This window comes from Capra hircus, chromosome 25 (assembly GCF_001704415.2).
Source record: "Capra hircus breed San Clemente chromosome 25, ASM170441v1, whole genome shotgun sequence".
NCBI lineage: Eukaryota > Metazoa > Chordata > Mammalia > Artiodactyla > Bovidae > Capra > Capra hircus.
The window spans coordinates 21,705,871-21,722,077 of record NC_030832.1 but is presented as its reverse complement, the minus strand read 5'-3'; the positions used below and the strand labels follow the sequence as shown (position 1 = coordinate 21,722,077).

Below are 16,207 nucleotides of genomic sequence, written 5' to 3'. Positions count from 1 at the left end.
TGACAGAAATCAAACCATTATTATAAACCAATAATCAATCAATTAAAAATAAAGATTAATAAAAAAAAATCAACCAACAAAAAAGTCTACAACTGGCAGAAGACCCATTTGGAACCAAGCAAAATGGTGGAGCTTTCCCCAGCCTATCAGCAAGACCATGGCTGGACAGAAGTCCCCAAACAGCCTCCTCCGACGTCCTGAAACAGGCCAGGAGTAGTAACTTCACCAAGCTCATCCTACCATGAAATTCTATTACGCCAATTTCTGCAGCTCGATTTTACCGTCACTCAGAATTTCTCCAGATAAGAGGCTTGAAAGTAATTTCTGAGTCATTCTGGGTGCTAATTGGTTATTGCACAGGGATTACATTTCTCACGTTCAAGGTCAACTGAAATTCCTCTATGTGTCTGGGAACAATTTTCAGTCTCTTGGAAACATTTTTTTAATCAACAAACTATGGTGTGGAGCGATTACCACTCAGGCATAAACAAGCGTTTGCAGGCTCTTGCGGGAAATAAAGGGACACGTTTTGTTGCACTCAGATAAAACAGTCCTTTCCTTCAAGCCAATAACTGGCCCAGACAAATGCTCTGTTCATGTAAGAAATGTTTTCCTGGGTGTTCTGAAATGTCACCCCAGCTGCCCTAAGACAGAAGAAATCATTTTGCAAAACTGAGACTTCATTTTATATAAGAAAACACTGGTCTTATTTTCTTTTTTTCATCCACAAGAGGACATTTTTAACTCTGCAGCAAACGGACACCATTCCATCAGAAAGTTGAGGGAAGGAACTGGAAAGAGCTCTGTGGAAGGCCTGCCCTCCAGTCCTACCTTTAAAAAAAAAAATCAGCGTCCAGTTCTTTTTTATACATTTATTTACTTTTGGCTATGCTGGGTCTTCGCTGCTGCAACGGGCTTTTCTTTAGTTGCAGCGAGCAGGGGCTGCTCTAGCTGCGGTCCTCGGGCGTCTCATTGCAGAGGCTTCTCTTGTTGCGGAGCACAGGCTCTAGGGGGCACAGGCTTCAGTAGTTTAAGCTCAATAGCTGTGGTGCCCAGGCTTAGCTGCCCCACAGCATATGGGATCTTGTCAGACCAGGGATCAAATCCGTGTCCCCTGGATTGGCAGGCGGACTCTTAACCACTGGACCAGCAGGGAAGTTTCCAGAGTCCAGTTCTTAACTCTCCTAGGAGGGAAAGTCCTTCCATCCACTCATGTGGGCTTGAGCGGCCCTGTGAGGATGAACCTGTGATCAAGTTCCCTGGAGAATGACTGATGAGCCCACGGCCAACATGTTTACTCCACTTGCTTCCATGATGGGAAGTCTCACTGGGTCAGAACCATCACCAGGTTTTATGGAAGGTACAGGCTCAAGACAAGGGTCAGGATCCAAGTACTATTTCTATCTAAGTGAGGGGCCTCTACAGGGTTCTTGGAATAAATGCCCAAACCCTTGCCAAAGCCAGCACAGTCCTTCCACTCTGTCCCCCACCACCTCCCAGCCACACTTTGAACTATGCTCTCTCTGCTCCAGCCACACTGGCCCTCTTTGAGCATCCCATAGTTGCAATAGATCGCCCACCACAGGGCCTTTACTCTGTTCTCCTCTTGGAATGAAAGGCTTTTTTCCCCTTTACTTGGTTAACCTCCTGTGTTGTTTCCTCAGAGGCTCCTTCCCTGCCCTCTCAGACAACGTTATATTTCCCTCTTACATCTTCTCAAAGCACCATGGACCTCTCTGTCACTGAACTTTACCTGGTCACATTCTGCTTCTATTTGCTTGCGTGGTTACTTGATGAATAATAATGACAGTAACCTATTTCATTTTAGATATTTCATACAATTTTTCAGAGTTAGTAGGCCATCATTGCTTATCTAGAATTGATGATTTCCCATCAGACTTCGTATAGTAAGTTCCTGTGAACAAAATAATGAGTTTTCCCTTATGAAACTACTTTAAAATCACTCAATACACACAGAATGAAAGAACTCAGACCTATTTCCCCAAAGCATTTTCTTTGTAAAACTGGGATATGTCCTACACACCTTTGCGTCCCATATACGTCCCAAACTCCTGGAAAATGGAGTTTATGTGGCCCCACAGGGGAGAAGGGGTTTGCCTGGGGTAGAAACAGACCAGCACTACTGCCCAAGGTCAGAGCCAAGGGCTCTTAATCTTGGGAGGATCCACATATAGGTATTTCATGGAGTTAGCAGCACAGTTAATTCCATTTGTTAGTACAGCACCATCCCACTGACAACAGATCCAAATCCAGATTCCAGACCTCAGCAAGCCTACTTGACTCAGCTTCCAGAATATAATCACTACCTTACCCTCTGTTTTCATTCATCGTTACTGACATTCCTGTCCAAGCCACCATCCAAATGACCCAGGTAGTGAATGAACACTTTTAAGGAAGGGTCTAAATCTGATTGAAGACAAGGAGGCAGAATGATGTCACAACGCAGGGAACATTTAATTGAGATCTTGAAGGATAAGTAGTTTTCTGGGAGGTGGAACAACGTATCAAAGGCCCAGGATCGTGAAAGGCCTTGGTAGAAATCACACCACGAACAAGAAAAACAGTACAGAGGGCAGACTCAGCTGGTTCCCACCAATGCTGAAAGAAAGACATCTCACCTCGAATTTCTGTCGCAGCTCCTCGTTGCCCTCACTGCCTTCCGGGGGCACAGGCACGTTGAAGTACTCGCCTTCCTCCTGGCTCAGTAATTTAAACCTAAAGGGAGCAGAGGAAAGACAAACTCCATGATACTACTCAATATTCTGATGATTAGGATAAGGGAGAGGGGTCTACAGAAAACTGCTTTAGAAACATGTGTTGATGGGTTTTTGTTTGGGGATGTATCTGCGTGTGTGTGTGTAGCTAGGTATACTATGCGTATGTATGTATGTACATATATATATACATATATATATATATAGCAGCAGAGATACTTTTGTTTGGAGCAGAGAAAGGTTTATTGCAGGGCCACACAAGGAGAACAGGTGGCTCATACGCAAAAAACTCAAATTCCCCGTTGGTTTTCCAGGAAGAGGTTTGCTTTTCTTTTTAACTTTTTATTTTATATTGGAGTATAGCCGATTAACAATGTTGTACTAGTTTCAGGTGGATGGAAAAGGGATATGTATATACACATACACGTGTCCATTCTCCCCTAAACTCGCCTCCCATCCAGGCTGCCACATAACATTGAACAAAGTTCCCTGCGCTATACAGTAGGACTCTGTTGATTATCCATTTTAAATAGAACAGTATTTTCATGGCAATCCCACACTCCGTATCTCTTCCCTCATTTATATTTTTACAATCCTCAGAAAGACATCAGAAAAAAATATGTTTATAGAATGCAAAGTTCTTTGTCAGCCTGTACGCACACACAGACACACAGGATTTTCTTGGTTATAACACTCAGTGTTTCTATCCATTTTGGGGGGCCCAGTAATGGATGTTAGAGTTGGACCATAAAGAAAGCTGAGTGTTGAAGAACTAATGCTTTTGAATTGTGGTGCTGGAGAAGACTCCTGAGAGTGCCTTGGACAGCAAGGAGATCAACCCAATCAATTCTAAAGGAAATCAACACTGAATATTCATTGCAAGGACTGAGGCTGAAGAGCCCACTCATTAGGAAAGACCCTGATGCTGGGAAAGATTGAGGGCAAGAAGAGAAGTTGAGATGGCTAGATAGCATTACCGATTCAATGGACATGCATTTGAGCAAATTCCAGGAGACAGTGAAGCACAGAAGCCTGGTGTGCTACAATTCATGAGGTCGCAAAGAATCGGACACGACTTATTGACTTAACAACAACAAGGTGCTTTCTGATTCTGAAAGAAGGCTGAGGCTCTCCCACTGCATCACGCTGTCCCAGCATTCCTCCCTCTTTCACTGTAACACATTGCCACCTTGCCACTCAGTGCTCGGCAGCACTTGGAAGACTACGGACTTCACTCAATGATGCTGTTTTTCTACACAGACACCTTCCCAAAGTGTCTGGTAGTCAAGCTCCTGAGAAAGTACACAAGTCCTGCAGTCAAACCATGCCTGGGTCCAAATTTCACCTCTTCCTTTGCCTCTTTGGGTAACTGGATGAGCTAGGAAGATCCCTCGCGCCTTGATTCTTCTCATCTATAAACAGAAATAAAAGCCTTTTCTATAGGATTATGGTGAAGTTGACATGTGATGATGTGTGTAAGATGATAAGCCTGGTGGCTGGCATTTTGTTGTTGCTCAGTCATGTCTGTCTCCTTGTGACCCCATGGACTGCAGCACGCAAGGCTTCTCTGTCCTTCATCATCTCCTGGAGCTTGCTCAAACTCATGTCCACTGAGTTGGTAATGCCATCCAACCATCTCATTCTCTGTCATCCCCTTCTCTTTCTGCCTTCAATCTTTACCAGCATGAGTTGGCTCTTCACATCAGGTAGTCAAAGTACTGGAGTTTCAGCTTCAGCATCAGTCCTTTCAGTGAATATTCAGGACTGATTTCCTTTAGGATGGACTGCTTGGATCTCCCTGCAGTCCAAGGGACTCTCAAGAGTTTTCTCCGACACCACATTTCAAAAGCATCAATTCTTCAGTGCTCAGCCTTCTTTATGGTCCAACTTTCACATCCGTATGTGACTGCTGGAAAAACTATAGCTTAGACTATACAGACCTTTGTTGGCAGAGTAATGTCTCTGCTTTTCAACATGCTGTCTAAGTTGGTCATAGCTTTTCTTCCAAGAAGCAAGCGTCTTTTAATTTCATGGCTGCAATCACCATCTGCAGCGATTTTGGAGCCCAAGAAAATAAAATCTGGCATTTAGCAAGTGTTTAATAAAAGGCATCATCATCATTGTTACTGATATTCATATTATTATAATAAACAAGATGGTTTCAATTTGTTTCTAGACCACAAAGATATTTTCATCTAGTCAGACTGAGATGAGCGCGAGGAAGGAAAAGGGACGTTCCAAAGACAATTAAGTCATTGGGTGAAAAAAGAACCCCAAATTCCTCACTCCTAAAGACTTCCTAAGCAAAATTTACAGTTTTCATCACAATGTTTTTCTCCATTCACAAATCTTCCTCGGCAGCTTCTAAAAATAGACAGATAGGTGACTCAAAGCCAAGATGCCAGTTTGAGCCTGGACGCCTCCACATTTAATAGTCAATGCTCATCTTCCAAACTTCCACTGAAATTACCCAAAGAAATATAAAAATAAGAGAACATCTGTATCTTTGCTGGAAATCAAGAAGGGTGCTATCCACAAAGCAGGGACTTCCAGGAAGTTCCACAAAATAAAGTACTAGTAAGAGATTATGGAGCAGTCTTTTGCAAAATTCATCCACCTTTGTGGATTTTGCTAAATCTGGATGTTATTATCAACTTAATGCTTTCATTTAATCACCTCTTTTTTAAATAATAAATTCACTTTAAAAGGACACTCTATATGCCTTCCTTGTAAAGAAAACCAATATCATTCGTTAAGCAGAAAGTACATATCCGTGAAAAATTAAACACATGCAAATCAAAGTTACTCATACGTGTGGCTGATTCACTTTGTTGTACAGCCGAACACGATATAACATTGTAAAGCAATGATACTCTAATAAAAAGTGAAAAAAAAAAACAAGTAGATGGTATTGCTTACCAAAGGCTCTGAGACTAACGCCTGCCCCCCGACTTTGTTAAAATGGGAACTCAGCAAACAGCAAGGGTTAAAGAGCATTTAGGATACATCAGGGCCCTCTGAGACTTTCTCTGCAGCAAACTCAAGTACTGAAGCAATACCAACAGAAGAATAGCATTGCCGAGTTATAGTTCTATATGGCCAACACCTCAACCATGTACTACCTAATCCATTTGGGGTAGAAAGTATTTTGGAAGATATACATTAAGGGGGATTGACCGGCTGTGATCAGTCAATGGGAACCTCACAGGACCCCACTAGCAATCCTCGATCAGATCACCAGAGATAGGATGAGGGTCACCAATTTTGATCCATATTCAGGAGGTACAGGACACGCCAGCGCCATTGGGGCACTGGTCAGAGCAGGCGCGCCCCCACCCCACATTCGCTGTGGCCAGTACACTGTCCCTGTGGCCTCTGGATATGGACAGTGAACCCATTAGAAAGGAGGAACAGGGATCCCTTCCAGCTTTGAGATGCACAAACCCAGAGGCAGAAGACGCCCCACCATCAGGTAGCAGGGCTGCCTGCTGTGCAGCTGTCTCAGGTCATAGCCCTCCCCCAAGTATCTACAGGACCGGGACCCCAGACCTGACAAAGAAGAATTTCAAAAATACAAAAGACTTCTTTGTCCCTTCATCTGGATATGACAGATTAGAACAGGACACTCAGGTTTCTTGGGCTTCCCTGGTAGCTCAGACGGTAACGAATTTGCCTGAAATGCAAGAGAACTAGGTTCAATCCCTGGGTCGGGAAGATCCCCTGGAGAAGGGCATGGCAACCCACTCCAGCGAGCTTGCCTGGTGAATGCCATGGACAGAGGAGCCTGGACAGTTACCGTCCATGGGGTCGCAAAGAGTCAGACATGACTGAGCGACTAACATACACACACTCACACTTCTATGCTCACCATTCTATACGGAGGGCACATGAAGAACCTCACTCAAATAAAGAGAAACAATGAGGAATCCAGCTTCCATGAAATAGAACCAGTGTCAAAAGAAACAAAATTCCAAAAAATATCTAACTCAGTGAATTCCAAGAGTTGAATGCATCTATGAAGCAGCAACAAGAAAACTACTTTCAGAAAATATATATATATAATTATTAAGTTTTAAAATCCACTGGAGACAGTGAACACTAGGATGGATAATCCAGTAAACAATTAGTGCATTAGAGGACAAACTTGAGAACTTTCCCTGGCAGTTGGCTTGATATTTATTACGCTAATTAGATTTGAATGGAATGTTTTAGATACCACTAAGAAAAAATGCATATTCCCAAAATTAACATACAACATGAAAGAAGGAAATATTGCAACATATATTTCAGCAAAGACAGTATTATCCCTCTTATATAAAAACTTCTAAATTAGTAAGAAAATGATAGGGAAAACAGTACCCAGTCGCTTATGAAAACAAAAAAAGGTAATATGCAAATGAAAGCATTCAACTAATTAGTAACAAATGTATGTAAATAATAAACATTTATATTATAAAAGCATATATAAAATGTATATCACATTATGCATGTATGTTATCTAAATATATATATATTTAGTAACAAAATATGTATAGCTTCTGCATCATCTTTCAAATTTATAATACCAGATGTTGACAAGCGTGGGTGAAATGAAAAGTCTCACACAGCCCTGGTGAGAATGTAAATTGATTGAAAAAATGATAGAACAATATGGTAAATACGTTAATAATGCATATATCCTCAAAGCTACTGATTCCAGGCTTAAGAATTTATTAGGAAATAATTAAGGCAAGGGCTTCCCAGGTGGTTCAGTGATAAAGAATCTGCCTGCTAATGCAGGAGACAAAGGTTTGATATCTGCATGGAAAAGATCCCCTTGAGAAGGAAATGGCAACCCATTCCAGTATTCTTGCCAAGAAAATCCCATGGACAGTCCATGGGGTCACAAGAGTCGGACACGACTTAGCGATTGAGATATTTAAAGCAAAGGTTTCACTATAAGTATGTTTACTGTAGAATTATTTGTATAGGTAAACGTCGCACATCTTATAATAAGAATATTATTATGTAAGTTGAGGCATAGCCATAAGAATGGACTGTGTGAGGCTACTAAAAAGATGTTGCCCAAGATTACAAATAGTAAATATAATCTTTCTATTGAAATGTACACAGAACAATTAGCAACACTGACCATACACTAAACTAAATTGAAAAAAAAAGAATGGCAAGGAAAACATGAAAAATGCACAGGCCACATTCTCGGGCTATAAAGCACGAAAACTGTCACTGAATACTAGCAATAAAAAGGTAAACAAAAAGTTAAGACTAGAGGCTATAAAACACGCCTAAGGAAAAGCATGTTAGAAAGAAAATTAAAAATACAACTGCAAACTTCGAGTAAGCCACAAAAGCTCAACTGCGACGTATCAAAACAGAAATTTTTGTTCCCGCCAATGCTTGCTTGTTATTTTTAAAGAGCAGCGTTAAGTTAAGAGAGAAAAAAATAAATTAGCCAAATATTCAACTGAAATTCAAAGACAACCACAAAACAAACCTACGGGAAAGGAGAAAACAGAAACACAGAACTGATATACAAATCCCAGACTCTTTGAAGAAATTAAAAAAAAAAAAAAAACCAACAGTGAAACAGATAAACTTCTGAAAAAACAAGGGGAAAGAAAGAACACGGTATAAGGACACAAAATTAGAAACAAAGGAGAGGGTTTGAAAACAGACACAGAACTGGCAGCAGGGCAGCAGATGGGGGCCCGGGGCTGGTGCGTCACATCTGGACGCTTTCCTTGCTGTTCTGCCAGGCGGCCTTAAATGAGAACCGCAGAAGAGCAGGGAGCATGCGTCCCCTTCCAGAGGGGCACGCTGAGTCTCGCAGAGGCGATGGGACACACCCTAGATCGCACAGGGTTAAAAGAATTCCTGGGTCGGGACTTCCCCGGTGGTCTGATGGCTTAGAATCCACCTTGCAGTGCAGGGGACGTGGGTTCAATCCCTGGTCGGGGAACTAAGATCCCACGTGCAACTAAGCCCGTGCACCCCAACTAGAGAGTCCGTGAGCCACAATGAAAGATACCACATGACGCAACTAAGACCCAGTGCAGCCAAATGAATAAATGCTTTAAAAAATATATCTGTTAAAAAAAATTCCTGGGTCAAGAACCCAAATTTCTAGCATTTGGTATATTTCAAGGTAAGACAGCATCATAGATGTCTTGGTCCTAAATCTGAATATGATTTTTATCTACAGCATCTGAAGAGGGCTTTTATTTTTGCAGAAGTTCCCTGCCTACTATTATTTCATCAACTTCGCAACTATCCCAAGAGATAGATGGAGACAGGTTGCTATAATTACTCCTGATGAATGGAATCAGACCTGCTCAGAAGGCTGTGGTACAGGCAGCGAAGTCTGAGGTCACAAGGCATCTGACTGGTCAGAAGAGCGAAGCTTCCAGTCTGCCTTCTAGGCCTCTACCACACCAGGGGGTAGAATGGGATGTGTAGGTGCTTAGGTGCTGGCATCACAGAGACCTGGACCTGACCTCCAGCTGTCACTTACGTGCTGTGTGCGTCTCACCCACTGATCAACTACTCTGATCCAGGGAACAATGTTCCACCCAGCAGTGCTGGGAGAATTAAAGGCTGATGGAAATGTAAATGCAGCCATATTTGGACTTACTCCTGGTGGTCCGTCCCTTATCATCAAGCCATTCTGTCCTCTCTGCACTCTGCCGTTTGCTTCAGGGGAGGAGACATGGCGGGCGCTGGCCCAGGAAGAAGGATGTGGCCCTTGTGGGAGACAGCCCTGTCCTTTGCGGCCTGGAGAACCACACGAAGGAGACAGGGGAGGAGGGGGTGAAAGTAGAGGGCTTGGGCCCCCTGTCTCCAGAGCCCTGGGCAGAGACCTGCATGGAGGGCCACAGCATAGCAGCAGCTGCAGAAGGAAAGACAGAGGGCTCTGAGATGGAGCTCCTGGATCTCCACGCAGGAGACTCAGAAAATGAGAGGTCATAGAAGCACCGATCAGGGTGGGGCCTGGCAGTGGCCCAAGGGGTGGGACAGAGAGGACAGGCACTGCATAGGGACCTCACAATCAGAGGCAACAGCCGAGGACCTGGGACTCCAGCACAAAGCCAGAAGGATGCCCCCACAGCTGGGGGGTGGGGGGAGAACTGTCCTGCCTCTATGGGCGCTGGTTCAGGGACCAGGCAGGGTTGGTCACCCTGCAGCAATGAAGCCCAGAGGCCACCATGTGCAGTGAAGGTTCCCTTCTCCTTGGCCACCAGGAGGTCATAAAACCGCATAAGAAAGTCTAGGTCCATTATAGAAAATAAAGCAGCTATATTTTTTCCGTACATCTGACTAACGCTGTATCAATGTATGACTTCAGGACACCTGGGAAGAGATCAGCCCAGAGCCTGGCACTAGAAAGAGTCAATAAGAGGCAGCTATTGTTATCATAATTATTATTATTATGTTCTCTCCTGTCTCATTTATACCCCCATGGATCATGCATTCTTTCTGTTTAACCTCTTTACACTTGATTTAAAGAGGAAGGAACAAGCAATCTAAGTAGCAATGCTGAAAGCCTGCAAAGTCAAATCATCCAGATGTCAAGAAAAATTATCCAGAACTTGGGGAAAAGGCAAAAGGATGATGGTGTGACCTTTTAATGTCATGCTTGAGCATGTTCTAATTAGTTATCTCCTTCCTCTTGGTCCTATTATTTATTACTCACAATCCAGTAAGATACAGATGGTCTCCCAAGTCTGCAAAGACAGATGTCAACTTTTAGAAATCCGAGGTGAGATTTTGTTCTTCGGTCTGGTAGATACAATAACCTCCAAAATTGTGATTTTACTGCCCTGTTTAACAGCAGCCAGTTTTACATCTAACTTAGCCAAGTTATTTCAGCTTCCCTTTGTCTGCAAGTGTAAGCGAAAGTGTTAGTTACTCAGTTGTGTCCAACTCTCTGTGATCCATGAACTACAGCCCACCAGGCTCCTCTGCCCGTGGAATTCTCCAGGCAAGAATACTGGGTAGCCATTCCCTTCTCCAGGGGATTTCCCTGGTCCAGAGATCAAACTCATCCTTTACCATCTGAGCCACCAGGGAAGCCCGACAAAAATTCCTCAAACCTATGGAATCAGGCATTCATCTTCCCAGCTTCCTCACTCATGAGCTAAGGAAAACTTTAAGAAATGCTCATTATCTTTTTTAATGAGAATTATGTCTTTAACTTTTGTGATTGGGCTTTAGCACACTTCTTTTTAAATTTTTTTAAAAAATTTTATTGGAGTATAATTAATTTATAATGTTATATTCGTTTCTACTGTACAGCAAAGTGAATTAATTATACATATACCTATATCCACTCTTTTTTAGATTCTTTTTCCATATAGGTCACTACAGAACACTGGGTAGACTTCCTTGTACTATACAGTAGGTACTTATTATTAATAGTTATCTATTTTATATATAGAATGCACGTGCCTGCTCTTTCATGTCTGACTTTGTGACCCCATGGACTGTAGCCAACCAGGCTCCTCTGTCCATGGGATTTTCCAGACAAGAATACTGGATTTTCCGTATAAGAATACTGGAGTGGGTTGCCATTTTCTTCTCCAGGGTATCTTCCTGACCCAGATATCGAAGCCATGTCTCCCGCACTGCAGGCAGATACTTTACCACTGAGTCACCTGGGAAGCCCCATTTTATATCAGCCCCAATCTCCCAACTTATCCCTTCTATCCTCCCCCCACCCTCAGTAACCATAAGTTTGTTTTCTGCTTCTGTAACTCTGTTTCTGTTTTGTAGATAAGTTCCCCTAAAAGGGTACAAGTGAACTTATCAGCACCCTTTTTTCATGGTCTCAGCTTCTGCATTCTTTCCCGTCTCTCACCATGTTGTCACTGATTAGTTATTTGTGTGATTTCTTCTTCAAGGTTTCTCATTCTTTTCTAGAAGCTAAGTTTCACAAGGGCATGTCTGTCTTATACTTGATGTATTTCTAATGACTAGGACGGAGTGAGCACAAATAAATAAAATGAATAAATGCCTATGATAAATGTGGAGGAGAGATAAGGAAGTCGTAAGGCGGACAACGGAAAGGATGTGAGGTCCCTTGTGAGGTCCCCATGATCCATTCTCTTTCTGGCTAAACCAGTTTGATTCTGATTGTCTTTCACTTATAACTGAAAAAGTCCAGAGCAAGGACCATTCAGAAATGAGACAATTTCTCTTAAAGAGACAGGAGCACCCGCCGCACCCCTGCCAAATTACTACTTCTCCCATAGTTCTAGTGCCAAGGTGGACCATCTCTTCTGACTCCTCTGCTCAGATAACTGGGAAAGAAACAAACAGTCACCGAAGAGGACCTAGCCAGCCTCTACACTGGGAATATTGAGCAAAGATTTTGTTGTTGTTAGAAGCAAATATGCCAGAACAAGAGATACTGCAGCTGACTGTGAAAGTAACCAGGACTTCCTAGGTGGCGCTAGTGGTAAAGAACCCACCTGGCAATGCAGGAGATATAACAGATGCAGGTTCGATTCCTGGGTCAGGAAGATCCCCCGGAGGAGGGCACGACAACCCACTCCAGTATTCTTGCCTGGAGAATCACTATAGACAGAGGAGCCTGGAGGGTCCACAAGGTCACAAAGAGTCGGAAAGAACTGAAGCAGCTTAGTGTGAATGACAGTAACCCCCCAGCACTGTGGTGGCCAGGCTTGGTAAGCAGTCCCAGTGAAGAGGCATCTTCTTAAGGAGTCAAAATCTAACAGTGAATCAAACATACCCTTTAGGTAAAGTGTGAGAGCCATTTTAGTGCTAACGGGGCCTCTTAAGTCATACAGTTGTGTAAAGTGGGACAGATATAAAACAATAGGGACTAATGAGGACTGCAGCAAATGGGATTCCCTGGTTGCTCCATCAGTAAAGAATCTGCCTGCAATATCGGAGACCTGGGTTCAATCCCTGGGCCAAGAAGATCCTGTGGAATAGGAAATGGCGACCCACTCCAGTGTTCCTGCCTGAAACATCTCATAGACAGAGGAGCCTGGTGGGCTACAGTCCATGGGGTCATAAGGGTTAGATATGACTTAGCCGACTAGACCACCACCACCACCACATCCTGTCAAATGTCAGTATTAACTACTCAACTCTTCTCACTTGTTACCCTATGGGCTCAAACTTTTATTGGGAATTTCCTGAGTTTGAAAATACTGACAACTAATTCTTTCTTTCTTTCTTTTCTTTTTTTTGCATGGAAAAGTCTAGGAAAGTGAAGTCACTCAGTAGTGGCCGACTCTTTGTGACCCCATGGACTGAAGCCTACCAGGCTCCTCCGTCCATGGAATTTTTGCATGAGGACTAAATAAAATGTTATCTATGTGCCAATCCCAAAGAAAGACAATGCCAAAGAATGCTCAAACTACCACACAATTGCACTCATCTCAAATCCCATGGACGGAGGAGCCCAGTAGGCTGCAGTCCATGGGGTCGCTAGGAGTCAGACACGACTGAGCGACTTCACTTTCACTTTTCACTTTCCTGCATTGGAGAAGGAAATGGCAACCCACTCCAGTGTTCTTGCCTGGAGAATCCCAGGGATTGGGGAGCCTGGTGGGCTGCCGTCTATAGGGTTGCACAGAGTCAGACTCGACTGAAGCAACTTAGCAGCAGCAGCAGCACACACTAGTAAAGTAATGCTCAAAATTCTCCAAGCCAGGCTTCAGCAATACGTGAACCGTGAACTTCCAGATGTTCAAGCTGGTTTTAGAACAGGTAGAGGAACCAGAGATCAAATTACCAACATCCACTGGATCATGGAAAAAGCAAGAGAGTTCCAGAAAAACATCTATTTCTGCTTTATTGACGATGTCAAAGCCTTCAATTGTGTATCACAATTAACTGTGGAAAATTCTGAAAGAGATGGGAATACAAGACCACCTGACCTGCCTGTTGAGAAACCTAAATGAAGGTCAGGAAACAACAGTTAGAATTGGACATGGAAAAACAGACTGGTTCCAAATAGGAAAAGGAGCATGTCAAGGCTGTATATTGTCACCCTGCTTATTTGACTTATATGCAGAGTATGTCATGAGAAAAGCTGGGCTGGGAAGAAGCACAAGCTGGAATCAAGATTGCTGGGAGAAATATCAATAACCTCAGATATGCAGATAACACCACCCTTATGGCAGAAAGTGAAGAGGAACTAAAAAGCCTCTTTTTAGTGGTTTGAAAGTGGCTGAAAGTGAAAGGGGAGAGTGAAAAAGTTGGCTTAAAGCTCAACATTCAGAAAACGAAGATTATAGCATCTGGTCCCATCACTTCATGGGAAATAGATGGGGAAACAGTGTCAGACTTTATTTTGGGGGGCTCCACAATCACTGCAGATGGTGATCGCAGCCATGAAATTAAAAGACGCTTACTCCTTGGAAGGAAAGTTATGACCAACCTAGATAGCATATTCAAGAGCAGAGACATTACTTTGCCAACTAAGGTCCGTCTAGTCAAGGCTATGGTTTTTCCAGTGGTCATGTATGGATGTGAGAGTTGGACTGTGAAAAAACCTGAGCGCTGAAGAATTGATGCTTTTGAACTGTGGTATTGGAGAAGACTCTTGAGAGTCCCTTGGACTGCAAGGAGATCCAACCAGTCCATTCTAAAGGAGATCAGTCCTGGGTGTTCACTGGAAGGAATGATGCTAAAGCTGAAACTCCAATACTCTGGCCACCTCATGTGAAGAGTTGACTCATTGGAAAAGACTCTGATGCTGGGAGGGATTGGGGACAGGAGGAGAAGGGGATGACAGAGGATGAGATAGCTGGATGGCATCACCGACTCTATGGATATGAGTTTGAGTGAACTCCAGGAGTTGGTGATGGACAGGGAGGCCTGGAGTGCTGCGATTCACTGGGTTGCAGAGTCGGACACAACTGAGCAACTGAACTGAGCTGATGTGGCAGAACCAATCCACCAGCTTTCACTTGTAATTCTGCTTTAGTCTTTAGGAAAAAAGGAGAAACATTTAGGAGAAAAAGGGAACCATTCTTGATCTCAGGTTTCGATGGATCAAGCTGTACTGTTGCTTTCAAAGTGAAAGTTTCCTTACCAGCCATCAACACCAGCTTTCTGCAGTTCAGAAATCCCAAACGACAAAGATCCCATGAAGTCATTTCTGCTGGTCAGATCCCAGTCCCAAATCTCTACAGACAGTCTCCTGTCTTTGTCTGATTCTTTCAGCTGGCTGCAAGGAGGAAAATAAAAAAGTCAGTGGAGGTTACAGTGATTTCTCAAGCAGATGAAATGTACAAGAGGACAAAGCCAGAAGGTAGCAATGTTTAAAGATTACAAGCTGTTGCAAGAAACAAATTCAGTTTTTATCCCAGGCAAGCTCCCTAGGGAGGCAGAGCTTTTCTGTTTCACAGCCTGTGGTTAAACAGGAAGAGGACCGAGGCCAGCTCTGACCAGGCAGTTCTAACCACTTGCATTGCCATATGTCCAGGATCCACGATGTCCAGGAAATCCTATTGACACAGTCACTTTAAGAACTATGAATGCCAGTCCTGTAATTATGTGAGTGTTTGCACACATGCAGGTTGATGATGAGGTTGAGGAAATGTATGAAGGAAAGAGCCTTGCTGGGGCCAGTCTGGGGGAAATTGTTCTAGGGCATGTCCTTGATGGAGGCTGAGATGAGCCCCCAGTTTTTCTCTGAGAGGGGAAGGAAGAACTGGGGCACCACAAGAAGTCATGCTTTTGGCCCATGATCCCTGAAGTTGGAGGGCTTCTCTTGTGGCTCAGACAGTAAAGAATCTGCCTGCAGTGCAGGAGACTCGAGTTCTATCCCTGGGTCAGGAAGATCCCCTGGAGAAGCGAATGGCTATTCTTACCTAGGAAGAATATTCTTCCTTTCTTCCAATATTCTTACCTAGGAAGTTCCATGGATAGAGGAACCTGGCAAGATACAGTCCATGGGGTGACAAAGAGTTGGACACAACTGAACTGAGCAACTAACACATTCACTTTTCCCTGGAGTTGGACTGTCACTGAATCCCATCTTACCCTGTTCTTGCTGTGGGATACTGGCCTGTTCTTTAACCTCTTTAAGCCCCGTTGGTAGAATGGGGATGAAATGACTAGTGAAGCCAGATCCCTTAATACAGTGCTTGTTATACACAGCACATGCTCAGTAACTATCAGCTGATGTATCTCATAATTGTTAGCTCAGATGCAGCAAAAAGTGAGGCCATGTTCTTGGAGCACTAGCCAGGGAAGACCCTGCATGACAGCTAGCAAAGAGCTCCCAGCAGGTGGCTGGCGGCTGGCCCAGCATCATCCACACACACAGCCCTAAGGAGGTCATCCCCACACCCTATGGGTTGCATTCTATGTTTGCTCAGACCCAGAGCAACTCCCACAATTTGGCTTCACCTAGCAACACATCACAGTATTTTCCACTCCCCCACATCAGAGACATTCTCAATACTGTATATGAAAAAAGTTCCAATTTTTAC

General features: G+C 43.5%; 1 protein-coding gene across 2 annotated transcripts in view; it reads right to left on the bottom strand.

Moving 5' to 3' along the window:
- PRKCB (protein kinase C beta) overlaps positions 1 to 16,207 on the bottom strand; it is a 375,680-nt gene that overhangs the window by 101,538 nt on the left and 257,935 nt on the right. For both annotated transcript variants that reach the window (XM_005697610.3, XM_013974872.2), the window contains exons 7-8: positions 14,803 to 14,937; positions 2,640 to 2,736 (exon numbers count right to left, since the gene is read on the bottom strand). In XM_005697610.3, coding sequence (XP_005697667.2) covers positions 2,640 to 2,736; positions 14,803 to 14,937 — 232 coding nt within the window. The remainder of the gene's footprint in view (positions 1 to 2,639; positions 2,737 to 14,802; positions 14,938 to 16,207) is intronic.